At 40.2% G+C, this 13,669-nt stretch overlaps 1 protein-coding gene and 2 non-coding genes across 3 annotated transcripts; all 3 read right to left on the minus strand.

Moving 5' to 3' along the window:
• Window positions 1-5,881: 5,881 nt before the first annotated feature.
• Window positions 5,882-5,953, minus strand: trnaa-cgc. Its single transcript has one exon. It is a non-coding gene; the product is annotated as a tRNA-Ala (tRNA).
• Window positions 5,954-6,866: 913 nt separating this feature from the next.
• On the minus strand, window positions 6,867-6,938 carry trnaa-agc. Its single transcript has one exon. It is a non-coding gene; the product is annotated as a tRNA-Ala (tRNA).
• An 880-nt stretch (window positions 6,939-7,818) lies between these two features.
• On the minus strand, window positions 7,819-12,266 carry LOC117485993 (frizzled-7-like). Its single transcript, XM_034134712.1, has one exon. It carries the CDS (start codon window positions 11,786-11,788, stop codon window positions 10,091-10,093), a length of 1,698 nt encoding a protein of 565 aa, XP_033990603.1. The 5' UTR covers window positions 11,789-12,266; the 3' UTR covers window positions 7,819-10,090.
• Window positions 12,267-13,669: the final 1,403 nt, after the last annotated feature.

Below are 13,669 nucleotides of genomic sequence, written 5' to 3' on the forward strand. Positions count from 1 at the left end.
TAAGAACATATCATTGTTTTATGTGTACTTATGGAGAAATGTATTTTGTTTCAGTTTCACACTTCTTATCATTAAAATCCCTGCCAAATACAACACCTGCCTGTTCCTTGGAGGAATGATGCTGAGGAGAGTAGCTGGCTGTTAAGTTTCAATATCCATACATTGAAACGAGAACAGTACAATAATGATTAGGATAACGTTAAAATAAATGTTATACTGTTCACCAGGTAAAAACATGCAATCGTAGAATAAGAAGGCCCACTGAGGCAAACTTGGAATTTGGAATATAGTGCTATTGCTATATAAATAAAAGGGTCTTGACTTGAAAAAGTGTGGAGGAAAAGGGTTTTGCGAAGTGAATATCAAACTGAACTAGAGAATGCAATTCCTGAAGAAATTGCTAGTGGGAATGCTTTATGCTGAAAAGCTGACGCTAAACTGCTATGCTGAAATGTAATGTGTAAGAAGAAAGTGAAGAATTTAGATTGAAATGATACATGAACACTGGGGGTTTGAATGTGTGATGAGAGAAGAAAAGAAAGTAAAAAGGCTTGGAAAAGCAGCAGAATATTTGAAATGCAAACTTTTGAACTAACTTGATGGCGAATGATCTGTCGCCATGGCAACGGCATTTGAAGAAATCTCAAAACTGTCCCGTAGATGTCTTCACGGCTGGACTGTTAGCACACATGTGAAGTTTTAGCACTTTTTGACAATTTTCATAGGAGTTATAGCAATATCGTGTTTTATTGCAAGGGATGCGTTGCCATGGCAACAGCTTTTGAGGAAAACTCACTAATGGTATATAGACATGTTGAGGGCTGGACCATTAACTGTCATCTGAAGTCTAAAGGGACATCGTGTTTTATGGCGAGGGATGCGTTTCCATGGAAACGGCATATGGTGAGATTTCAGATTTGGCGTAGAGCTGTTGAGGCATGGACCGGTGTGGCAGAGAGAGAGAGAGAGAGAGAAATGAACAGTTAGAACTGACTGCTGTCAGTTGGAGTGATGACATCATCTTGTTCCATTACACAGGTGTTTATAGTTGAGCTAACGAGCTATGAAGAGATCAAAGGTTTGCATTGTTCTGAATGACAGATAAACCTCTTACATGTGAACGTTTTGTGGAAGAACGATAACAGATATCTGTGAAATTTCAAAACGTGAAGCATGTCAAGGAAGTTGAGTATCTGAAGTGTAATTTTTGTGTACTTTCGGGTTAATAATGTGGCCTTTTTGGCAGTTTAACTAAAGGTGTGCGGCTGCTGCTGTGAGGAAATATCTGCCTGAAATTACAATGGGCTTTAATAGAGACATGTTGAACGTTTTTGTCACTTCATGCCCTCAAGAGGCATTTTGTTTAATTTTTTTTTTCTTAATTATTTGTCATTTTTCAAGCTACGAGATGTTTTCCTACGTTTGTCATGAAAAATGATGTCTCAAGAATGTAGGGTTTGGGAATTATGGCAGTTTAAAAAAAAAATATGAAGGCACATTTCAAGATTTCTTACCCTCTAGCTGTGACATCACGCACTCTAGTTAATGTTAAAATCTGAAGAAAACCTCTTTAACAAGGTCTGAACAATGTTTAATATCTCTAAAAGTAAGAATCAGATTTAAAAGTTGTGTTACACAAATAATGTCAGAAAGATGTGTAACATTTTAAAGTTGGAATGAGGTTTCTGAGTGAAAGTATGAATGAACAGTTAGCAGTTAAAGTCGCATGAAGATTTGTTGAAGTCTGAAGAATATCTCCATTGACTTCAATGTTAAACATTTGATGAATTATGGGATGTATCTCTGGAATTATGAAAGTTATGAATGATAAAAGTAATAGCAGTCGATTCCCGACCAAGCTGAACGTTTTGATGTTTGAACGGAGTTTCTGCGATGTTGAATGGAATTATGAAAGTTATGAATGATAAAAGTAATAGCAGTCGATTCCCGACCGAGCTGAACGTTTTGATGTTTGAACGGAGTTTCTGCGATGTTGAATGTGGGAGGAGAAGACGGACAAAATAATTGGACGGAATAATAATAAACTTTTCGTCCGTAGCATAACATATAGTTGGAATGCTGTATCAGCATTCCCACTAAATAATATATAGTCCATATGATATAGGTTAACAGAAGATAAACAGACTATTTTATAAATGTTTTCTAGTTGTGGCCACCGAATGTGAGTAACCTCATAACAAAAAACTACAAATAAAGTCCAAACTTTGCCTCTGCCACCAGTACATGTTTGCATGAATGGGAGAACGCTGACCTAAGTTGTAAAGTGATTTTAGTGGTTGTAAATACAAGAAAGCATTCTATATATATATATATATATATATATATATATATAGCAATTTACCATCTTTTCTTTTTTATCATGGTCCGAATGAAAAGCGATATGTTCCTTCTGTATCCGTTCATTCAATGAAAATATGCATAGGGAGAGAATGATTAAGTCTATTGACAATTTGAAGTATCTTGTAAAAGGACACATCACGTTTATAATTAAGAAATCAGATTTGTCCCACCAAGCTTTTTTGTATAAGTTGTCAGGGAGGGTATTATGATTGCTATGAGTAAAAATCTATGTACTGTTGTAAATCATCACTAATTTGGCAAGTTGACACTCAGTGTTAGAATTTGTGTTAGATTGTTTGTCTCAAAACTGAAGGTGTTGTTTCCAGCAAATGATTAAAGATGTGGAGAAACATTTGTATATAAACTAAATGTAGCAGGATAATACATTTATATTTAATAATGACCTACTGTAACAGCAAGCAAACAGACTGCTGCATGAACTTTTAGCTTTGGCCACCAGAGGTCAGTATCAGACCTGAGAACTGTCCAGGGGAACATCAGCAGAAGTAGTGTTAAAATATGGCATTTATGGAAGCCCATTTCCGCCACTGAGAGGAAAAACAAATCCTGTCCTTATTATGATTTAGCATCTCAGTATTGCAACTTAATTCTTAATATTGTTGTGGTGTTATCAGTTCTAAATACAGGAAATGTTGGCGTATACTGTAAATGTCTCATCTATAAAGTCCCAATTCATTTTCTGTGTAGCCTGTCCCAACATTATACTTCATGACATCACAGATTTAAGTGTAAGCAGTCTGGAGTTTGACTTTAAAGAGAACTGTTTAATTGTAATTATATTATTGGAAGGTCTTAGAACAATTACTTTTAAAAATAGCGGTAGTTTTCCTTTAAAGGGGCACTTACTGTACACAGGAAAATCGTGTACTTTTACTCGACTATATATTTTTTGTACATTTAGTTTTGGATTAATAATGTGAAATATAGTCAACACTTAAATCAGACTTTACATACACCTGGAGTAAATTCACAAGCTACCCTACAGTATACAAAGTCATTAAAACTAGCTGTAACTTTACCAGCTTTGAGAACACTTTAATGATCAATAATTAGAATCAAAACATATCATATATATTATTCTGAAATGTGGATAATAAGTTATTTTACTTTTGATACTTTAAGTATATTTTGATGCTTATACTTTTGTTCTTTAACTTGAATAACCTTTTGAATGCATGACTTTTACGAGTAACACAGTATTCCTACACTCTGGTATTTCTACTTTGACTTAAGTAGCCTACAATATCTGAGATTGATCTGATGAAGTCTGTCTGATAAATGTGTCAGCAGGGACTAAGAACTATGGGTTGGAAAATGAAAAAAAGTGTCACTGTTAGAAAGAAGTGAGTGTACCAGACCTCAGTAGCCTCATCTCTGCTCGGAGCTGCATTGTGGGTAATGTAGTCTGCATGTTTTGACAAAGATGAGAATACGTGAAAAAATGCGATACATATTGTTAAACGTTCTGGTGTTCAGTTTTGATGTGCTCAGTTGTGATGTGTTTAAACTGTCCATGATGAGTACTGGTATATGCTAGTAATACAATGTTCAATCTCCGGAGTGCTCTTTTAAAGGGGACCTATCATGCAAAATGCACTTTTGTACGTCTTTTATACATGAATATGTGTCCCCGGTGTTCCAGGGAACTCACCAAGTGTCAGAAAACACAACCCTCTCTATTTTCCTCCATACCCACATTTCTAAAAAAGGGGCTGCAACGGATCTGATAAAAACTGATCCAGATTTGAACACTGTCCTGACGTCAGGACGGTGGCGCTACGGCTATTGGGCCAACTCTCCACCTATCAGGGGAATGTGGGGTTGGGCCACGGCCGGCCATTGCCGCTCGAAAGCGCTGGAGACGCTGTAGTACATATGCCAGGCCTGTAAGTGGCGCTGTAGTCTGCCACAAAAGCAGCGAAGAAGACTTCCCGCCCATAGTTACCATGGTTACCCTTCTGTTTATTCTCCGCTGTGGCTTTTTTTCTCCCTCCCCGAGGCAAGCGTTTGCTCCCGCTTGCCTCGTTCCCCTCGTTCCTTGGAAGAGGCAGAGAGGTGGGTGTTTGTCATCTGCTGGTGGACTAACCGGAGAGAATTACAGTGCTTGCTCAATGCAATCCCTCCCCGTCAAACACCCACCTCTCCGCCTCTTCCAAGGAACGAGGGGACCGTGCGGCAGAGTTTCAGTTTCAGTTACTTTCGCCGGTCAAGATGTCCGTTAAAGTTTAAATCTTCCGGACAAAATTAGAAAAGTGCCGGTCAAAGGTCTTCTTTGTTATTTATTGAGCTTTAAAACAAATGAATAACGACTCTATATAATAAAACACGGAGGACGGAGATCTCTTTTTCTCCCCCTCTTCTGACAGCCCAGCAGCTGATCAGAGCACGGCTCACCTCTCCTGCAGGGGGGCGTGGTCAGCAGAATCAGACCCGTAGACAGCAAACAGCACATAGAGCGAAATGAGGCATGGCTAAAATGCATGATCTGTTTGGTATTTTGAAAACAGAAACGTATAAATATACCTTATATAGGTATGGCCCTACAATATATCATTTAAATATAGCATGATAGGTCCACTTTAAATTGTATTTCATTGTCACTGTCCGTCAGCTGTCTCCAGAGCCTAGAAAATGTTCTACCAAAGTAAATTGAAGCTCAGTGCAGTCCCCAATTACATCACCATGTGGTGCTGTTGCATTTTGATTGTACAAAACTGGATCCTTTATATTTGATGTGGAGAAGAGCATTAGCAAAAGTCATGTAAACATAACATGATCAACAATTTGAGGACTGGTGGTTTGGCATGTGTTTCAAAAATGTAAAAACCTCTTTACATCCTGTTGGTAATGTCAGGTACCTTTTTTAATGTTAAACATCTCAAATCTGCTTTATCTTACACATTGCACGTATAAAAAATAAACAATACAGGAAACATGCAGAACAGTTATACAGCTAACAGGATTACTGAGCAGCACCCTTTAGTCTAGTAGTATAGGTTTTTACGCTGCTATGGACAATCTGCAATAAATGCACATTCTATGGACAATCTTGCACCAAAGATATTGATATTGAAGTGATTGTTGTGTTTTTTTATCTTAATGTGTGCTGTTGATTGTGTATATAGGATATACATATTTGTATACATATCTGTATATTGTATAATTTTATATTCGGGATTGTTGGAAACGTCATTTCAATCTCTCTGTAAACACAAACTGAGTATTGACATTAAAGTTGACTTTGATATGTGCCTTTCTGTTCTGTTGGATAAGCTGGGGATTGAACCCAGGACCTTATACATGCAAAGCACACGCTCTACAACTGAGCTACATCCCCTTCATACTGTTTTAACAATTTATACAAATCTTCTTTATTTACCGATTATATTTGCTTCATTTGTGTTGAAAAATTACTTTGATAGCTCTTTTTGACATGACACAAATGAGCAGAATCCGTAAATGTCCAATGGTTTACTATCAAATAAATATGAATCTATGTTGGAGATGCTGGGGATTGAACCCAGGACCTTATACATGCGAAGCACACGCTCTACCACTGAGCTACATCCCCCTTCCTTATCAAATTTTCTAGCCATACATTTTCCATTGCACACATGCTTATAACTACTCAACAGAGTATGTCTATTGCAATGCTTTGACACTTGTAATGCCCCTACAAAAATGCCCACGACCACAGACCTGTCAAATTAATATTTTGTAATTGTATTTCATTATCACTCTCCATCAGCTGTCTCCAGAGCCCAGCTCATTTTCTACATTTCTACCTAAGTAAATTGAAGCTCAGTGCAGTACGCAATTACATCACCATGTGGTGCTGTAGCATTGTGTTTGTAGAAACCTGGATCATTCACATCTGAAAGCAATGAATGTTAATTCATGTACAAATCACAGGATCTATAGAGACAATGGTAATGCAAATGTTTGTATTGTGTATGTTTTGTTTTAATAAAGGGCTGTTCACTCATTAAATCCTTTACGTCTCATCAACATTATGAAAAATTAAAAAACTCCATCAAGAAATAACCATTGATGTGCTTTATTTGTCAGTCTGGGGAGGATGCTGCAGTATCACACAATTACACACTATGATCAAAGATTTAACAAGGGATTTAAAATAAAAATGTATGGCAGAATAAAAGTAGAAAACAACTCCTATTTTGCTGCGGACTAATTGATTTGTTTATAACCTGTTGGTTATGGGGTTAGAATGTGACAGTGATCACATATGAAATGAATTAACTTTGAATGATTCCTTAATCTGCTGTGGCTGAGGTGGGTGAGCAGTCGTCCAACAATTTGAAGGCCAGTGGGTTGGTATGTCTTGAACATAATTTCAACAGTTGAACCTCTTTACATCCTGTTGATGATGTCAGTTCTTGATAAACAATAAAGGAAACATGCAGTGCAGTTAGCCAACAGTGAGCAGCCTTGAGTCTAATTCTGTAGGCTTTCTTCAGTTTTATTGGAGATGCTGGGAATTGAACCCAGGACCTTAAACAAGCTAAGCACACACTCTACCACTGAGCTACATCCCCATACCTTACTAACAATGTATAGCCATATATTTGTACATCATACACCTCAGTAGCCTATGTCTATTGCAATGCTTTGTCACATATAATGCCCCTGCAAAAAGCCTAAGACCACAGACCTGTTAAATTGTATTTCATGATCACTCTTCATCAGCTGTCTCAAGAGCCCAGCTCATTCTCAACATTTCTACCAAAGTAAATTGAGGCTCAGTGCAGTACTCAATTACATCACCAGGCTGTGCTGTTGCATTTTGAATATACAAGAATTGACCATTCATATTTGATATGTGATCTGCGGGGCATTAGCATGAGCAATGAATGTTATTCCATTAGTCACTTCATTTATAATGAATTTGTGGTTAGATAAATGATTTTACACTACTGGGGTACATGCTAAAGGTTGACATTTAGCAGCATATGAACATTTCCCTTTTTCATGTTAAAGCAACAGCCCTCAATCTTTCCGTGGCAAATAAAGATCCTTCTGAAAAAGAGCAGGCAATGTTGAGCATAACAATATTATCAATAACATTTAGGATTGTAGAACTTGCCTTGTTCACTTAATGGCAGGATCACAATGTTGCCTGTGTGTCATTGCTAATTAATATAAAGTCATGTGTCCTGCCTATGAATGAAGTATTGTCACTGGCCTGCCACAAAGTTAAGGTGGTAGGTGAAAGTAAAAACGATAGAACTTGGTCTGGATCATTTATTGTTTAACAATAAATATCATGTATAAGTTGACAAAACAATCTGAAGTCAAGGTCTACATACTCTGAGATTTCAACTGTTTTGTCAACGGCTTTTTCCAAGGTCAATCATTTACAGTGAAGCCCCACATGCATAACGGTTCACCTCAGAACACAAACCACAGGGATCGATGAATTACAAACTGTATCGATTTTATTCAAACTGTACACGTACAACAGGCTTATCTCATTAAAAAAAAGTAAAAAAGACAAAAATGAGTATCCCGATAAATACAATATGCGTTTACAAAACAGAGACTGTGTTTACTTGGAAGGTTGCATATGATCCATTAAAAAACCCACACACACACACTCATATTCCTTCTGAAAACTTAGTACATGACATACACTGCGTTGACAGATTGCGCTGTCTGAAGGCAACTACAGATTATTTCTGCCTTGTTATGTTCAAGCATAGACAAGATAATAACTTGTGTAAAGTTGTGACCTGTTTACAACAAAATACATACTAATTTGAGCCATGGTTTGAAGTATGTAGTACATTCACATACAGTTGAATATGAATGTTTGTATTTAGTGCATGTTATAGTATTTGTGTTGATTCCGCATACAGCTTTAGGGATCAAAAATAACTAGAATGCCAGGTATACACTTAATCGTTTTCCAAGTTTACCCTCATTGCTGCATGGTGTTGCCATTCAACATTTACATGTGAAGTATGTAAAGAAGCTCTGCTGTATGACAGGAAACAAGCCTTCTAACAAACATGCTGCATTGCAGCTAACTCAGTCCGACATGACTTTCTGCTCAGGTTTTCCCACAAAATCTCATGCTGAGTTTATGATTATATCAAAGAAATTAAAAGTGGATTGCTTCAGAAAATAAAGAATTGTGCAGAAAAAATGTTTAGGCTGTTATTTTTGTGAAAGGGCCATTTAGTATAAGAATATTATCATAACAGGTCACTAGGCAATGTTGGTGTCCAATGTTATTGTAATAAATTGCTGTATTGTCCCCAGAGATTCTTTCCCAGATAAAACGCTCCACCTTAGCTGAAAACTACGCAATATATCCTCGCTTCTCTTTCTCTAAATAACACATATTCCCACAAGATAATGGCCTTTGACCTCCTTCCTGGTGTTTATGTCCATGATTAAAAACATCCAAAAAAAATTCAAATGTGTTTTGATGCCTAAACACTATAATAATGATTTATTAAAAACTAAAAACGTTTCAGTTTGCTTGTGAAAACAAGACTTCAAGTGAAATTATAAGAGATTACTAGGTAGAATACAGGCGTGAGTGTGTACAGTCATCTTTATCCAGGATAAAATAACATCATAAATCCTGAGCAACCATTTCCACTTGGATTAAATCTGGATCCTTGAAATGGTGCTTTGGATGTCTTAAAAGCTTAAAATGTCTTTTAGATGGGGGGGATCCAACAGTTGAGAGACCACACACAGAGACAAACAATGAGCTGTTGTGTTTCTTCATTGCAGAGTGGAGGCTGGTGTGTGTGTGTGTGTGTGTGTGTGTGTGTGTGTGTGTGTGTGTGTGTGGTCTAACTGTTTGATTCAGGTCATCCTGTGTTGAATCAATCATTTAAAAAACGTTTAACCTTAAGGATAGCTGTGCAAACCAATACATAACTTCATCCACCGTTGGAGTGAACATTCAATATAGTAGCAAATACTCAACAGTATGGAAACATTTTTAAAATATCGACAAAAATGAAATAAAAGTCTTTGATTTCTGGGCAGCCACATAATGCCGTGGTGGAGTCACAAGTTGATGGACATATTCTCATATTTGAACAGGCTAGATTGTACTCTGCAATATCTAACACAAGTATCAAAGCGTTTCAGTCTTTAGCTAAAAGCAGAGTAATTTAAAACGTACATGTATAATTAATCCAGGCATACCTAATCAATGAATTCACAGTCAGAGGGCGTGGTTGCTGTAGGGATCAAACCTTTGACCTTTCCACTGCAGCATGGACAGGAGGCCACACTGCTCGAGCCATCAGTCTTTGCTGTTATGGTGTTTTCCACTGAGACTTTCACCATGGCAGACAGGACATACATTCAAATTGTAATATTAAGGATATAATCAATAATATGTATGGAGTTTCATATGAAAAGTAACCTCATCAGTCTGGCATTACAGTCCCAGGACCAGTATGGCCATTCACACCAGTTCATAATCCAGAGATACTGTGGGCTGTCAGGTAATGAGAAAAAAAAGAAAAAAGTTCATCCAACTTCTATCGAATATAGATTAAAGTTTGATTGTGTGTCCAAAAGCCTGAATTGCTGTCACAACCCGAAAACACATTTTTAAAATAGTCCAAAAAAAGTATTAAAAATGAAAGCTATTTGACCTCATTTACATGGTTGTTATTTCCAAAACCCCGGGGCTTTGTGCCTTCTCTTACTCGGAACTTCACACCGTTGTCTCGCCATGGTTACCGTTGCTAAGGCGCTTGTAGAACCTCCTCCATGATTGGAGAGTCTTCCCAGACCAGACCCAGAAACCCGAAGTGATCCCGACTATCATGGTCATCAGGTACTTGATCATGAACACGGTAAAATCTGGGGTCATGGGGGCGAAGTTGTGAACCGGGCACTGCACGGCGAACCGCTTACAGGTCTGCATGTGCCAGGTCCGCTGCCAGTGCTCCCTGAAGGCCTGCTCGTAGAAGTAACAGGCGATCACTATGGTGGCCGGTACCGTGTAGAGCACGCTGAACACACCGATACGAACCATCAGCTTCTCCAGCTTCTCCGTCTTGGTGCCGTCGTGCTTCATGATGGTGCGGATCCGAAAGAGGGACACGAAGCCGGCCAGGAGGAAGGACGTGCCGATGAAAAGGTAGACAAACAGCGGAGCCAGGACGAAGCCGCGGAGGGCGTCCACGTTGAAGATCCCGACGAAACACACCCCTGTCAGAACGTCGCCATCCACCTGGCCCATGGCGAGGATGGTGATGGTTTTAATGGCAGGGACAGCCCAGGCAGCCAGGTGGAAATATTGCGAGTTGGCTTCAATTGCCTCATGGCCCCATTTCATCCCAGCAGAGAGGAACCAAGTCAGGGACAAAATCACCCACCAGATGGAGCTGGCCATACCAAAAAAGTACAAGACCATGAAGAGGATGGTGCAGCCCTCCTTTTTGGTCCCCTGAGCCACTGTCCTGTAGCCGTCATCTTTGAATTTATCCACACAAACAACTTTATCCTCCAGGAAGAACCCAGCAGCGTAGGCTACCGCCACCATGAAATAACAGCCAGATAAGAATATGATGGGCCTCTCCGGGTATCTGAACCGCCTCATGTCCACTAAATATGTGAGCACAGTGAATAAGGTGCTCACACAGCACAGGATAGACCAGATTCCCACCCACAGCCGGCCGAACTTCACTTCATCCTCACGGAAATACATGATGCCGGTCGGTTTAGTGGGCTCACACGGCGCCCCGCAGTCGTTGACCCCCATAAATTTGTAGCCCAAGTAGGTTGGCACCTCCAGCTGCAGAGGGCAGGAGAACTGGTACTGGTTGTGCTGGGGCGGTCGTAAATTGGGGCGCCCCATGTTGGGGGGAAGGGACACCGGCTCGCGATCAAAGGGGGGAGACGCCGGGCTGCTGGGCTCGGATGTGTTCTGGCCCACGCAGATCTCACCGGCTCCGTGGACCGGGAAAGCCTCGCAGCGGAGCCGCTCCGGCCACTGGAAACCGAATTTATTCATGAGGGCTTCACATCCCTGCCGCGCACGCTCACACAGGGACCGACACGGGGGGATGGCCTGCTCCAGCACCGTGCAGACTGGTGCATACATGGAGCAGAGGAAGAACTTCAGGTCTGCGGAACACTGGACCTTCACCAGGGGGTAGAACTGGTGTACTTCTAGGCCGGCGTCCTCCTGGTTCGTGTGGCCCAGCAGGTTCGGCATGATGGTCTGGTTGTAGGCGATGTCGGTACAAAGCGGGATGGAGATGGGCTGGCAGAACCCGTGTTCTGGGATAGATATCCCGCTCTCACTGTTGTAATGTTGGGCAGAAGTGGATGTGAAGCACAGCCCGCAAAGCAGCCACATGATCCGCAGCAACACGGAGCCAGTGGTGGACCTGGCCGCCGCCATAGTTGAGGAGGAGGAGGGGGGGGAGGGAAGGAAAAAACTTTGATCCAAGTAGGGCGACTTGAAAACGGTTGAAAAGCGTGGAAAAACTACATAAATTGTCGCAGCACTTATCTTTTAGTCCGAGTACTTCGAGTTGAAATGTCCGTAATCGTCTTTTCCTTGTGATTTATAAAGATTAATCCAAGTGAAACGTTCGTCGTGTCATGACTTCTTGATGGTCTTTGTAAGTGACTCCAAGCAGCCCACTCTCACTCCCGTCCCGGGGAAAATAACACTTAAAGTCCCATTTTCTTGAAGTAATGCAACCCCAAGTTATTCCAGTAAGTCTACACAAAAGTGTCGCTAGTCTACCGCAAAACAATACACGGATAAAACTTAAAAAAGCTCATATTTCCATCGTTTTCTGACTTGACTTCACACGGTGCGGCGGTTCACATGCTGAGCAGTTGGGAGTCCAGAGGCTCGCTCTCCTAACTTCGTGCAGATTCCACCGGTTTCTAGGCGCCCCCTCCATTCACAAGACCCCCCCGACAGAACGCGGGCGCCTTGAAACCTATGCGGCGTCTCAGCCAATCCTAGCATTTGTTTTCCTACAGGACTCGTTCTTGATTGGCCTTCACTCACTATAGAAGGAAAATGTGTTACAGTACTTACATTACACCAGAATTTAACATAAAATACATGTATTTTCCGGTAAGGGTTTCAAAAAGTCTTCTTAAATCGTATAGATAATTTATAACATTGAATAAACCGCTTTTGTTCTGTTTATGGGAAAGCAGCAGTATAACATCACAATTTATTTGTCAAATGTCAAATACGTTTTTAATACTCCATACTTTTACTGAGTGCTATATGCTGGTGCATTCATCAAAAACTATTTGGAATGCTAATTTTGGTTCAAATACAACTGATAGTATAGTGCTATGTTAATTTAAATGAAAAATATACTACCAATGTAGAATAACCTTAAAGAGAAATGTACTGTTACTTTTGTTGAGTTGACACAAATCCAATACTTTTTTGTAGGAAACACTGGACATTCAAGTGCTTAAACGCTGTCCCATAATTGTTTAGCAATTCAAAATAAATTATGTAATGGGGTTAAAAGCAATGGCAGATACGTCTGATTATTAGGCATACAAACAAGTCAGATCTTTGCAGAACAACTATTCAGGTTGTAATGCCTGTACAAAAGCTGCATGGAGCAGCAGGATAAAGTACATTATTCCATAACTTGATTTTTCTTTCCTATTCATCATGCTTTATCTCCATAAGCAATCCCACCCTGTAGCACATGAGCAATTCTCTATGCATTACAGAAAGTTTACATCTGTTTAAGTTTAAACCTTTTTTCCCATCTACACTGTTAGAGTGCAGCTGTGAAGTTGAGCTCTCTCAATTTCTTCACACAGTCACTCACTGTGCGCAGGACATGTAAACACATTGCAGCGCAGTGAGCAAACCATGAAAAAAAACTAAATGGATTCCAGCATCTTAACCACCCTACCACAGCAAGCACCGCAAGTACCTGTTGCTGTTTACTGCTTAAAGGGTTACATTGCAAACAATCAGATGCGGCTCCTGAGCTGATCTGTATCTTTGGAGGAATTAACAGCAACAACAGTCCCAGCAGTAAATTGGATTGACAGCATGATTGATCTGCCCACAGGCAACCAAGTGTTGGAGGTGGTAGGAGTTTCCTGGTGGCCTTTCTGCATTTGGTGTGTTTCTACCCTGAGTGGGATAAAAGAGGGTGGGGGTAGGTTGGAGTGGGGGAAGGGACAGGAAGAAGAGAGAAGGTCGAAGAGGGCAGGGGGAGAAAGAGAAGGAGAGAGCAGGAAGACAAGCTGAACCAAAAGGAAACTTCAGTAGAGTTCCCCA

Source organism: Trematomus bernacchii, unplaced genomic scaffold (genome assembly GCF_902827165.1).
Source record: "Trematomus bernacchii unplaced genomic scaffold, fTreBer1.1, whole genome shotgun sequence".
NCBI lineage: Eukaryota > Metazoa > Chordata > Actinopteri > Perciformes > Nototheniidae > Trematomus > Trematomus bernacchii.

Coding starts and splice junctions, on each gene's coding strand:
- LOC117485993 (XM_034134712.1), bottom strand. CDS start 11,788: ATGGCGGCGGCCAGGTCCACCACTGGCTCCGTGTTGCTGCGGATCATG.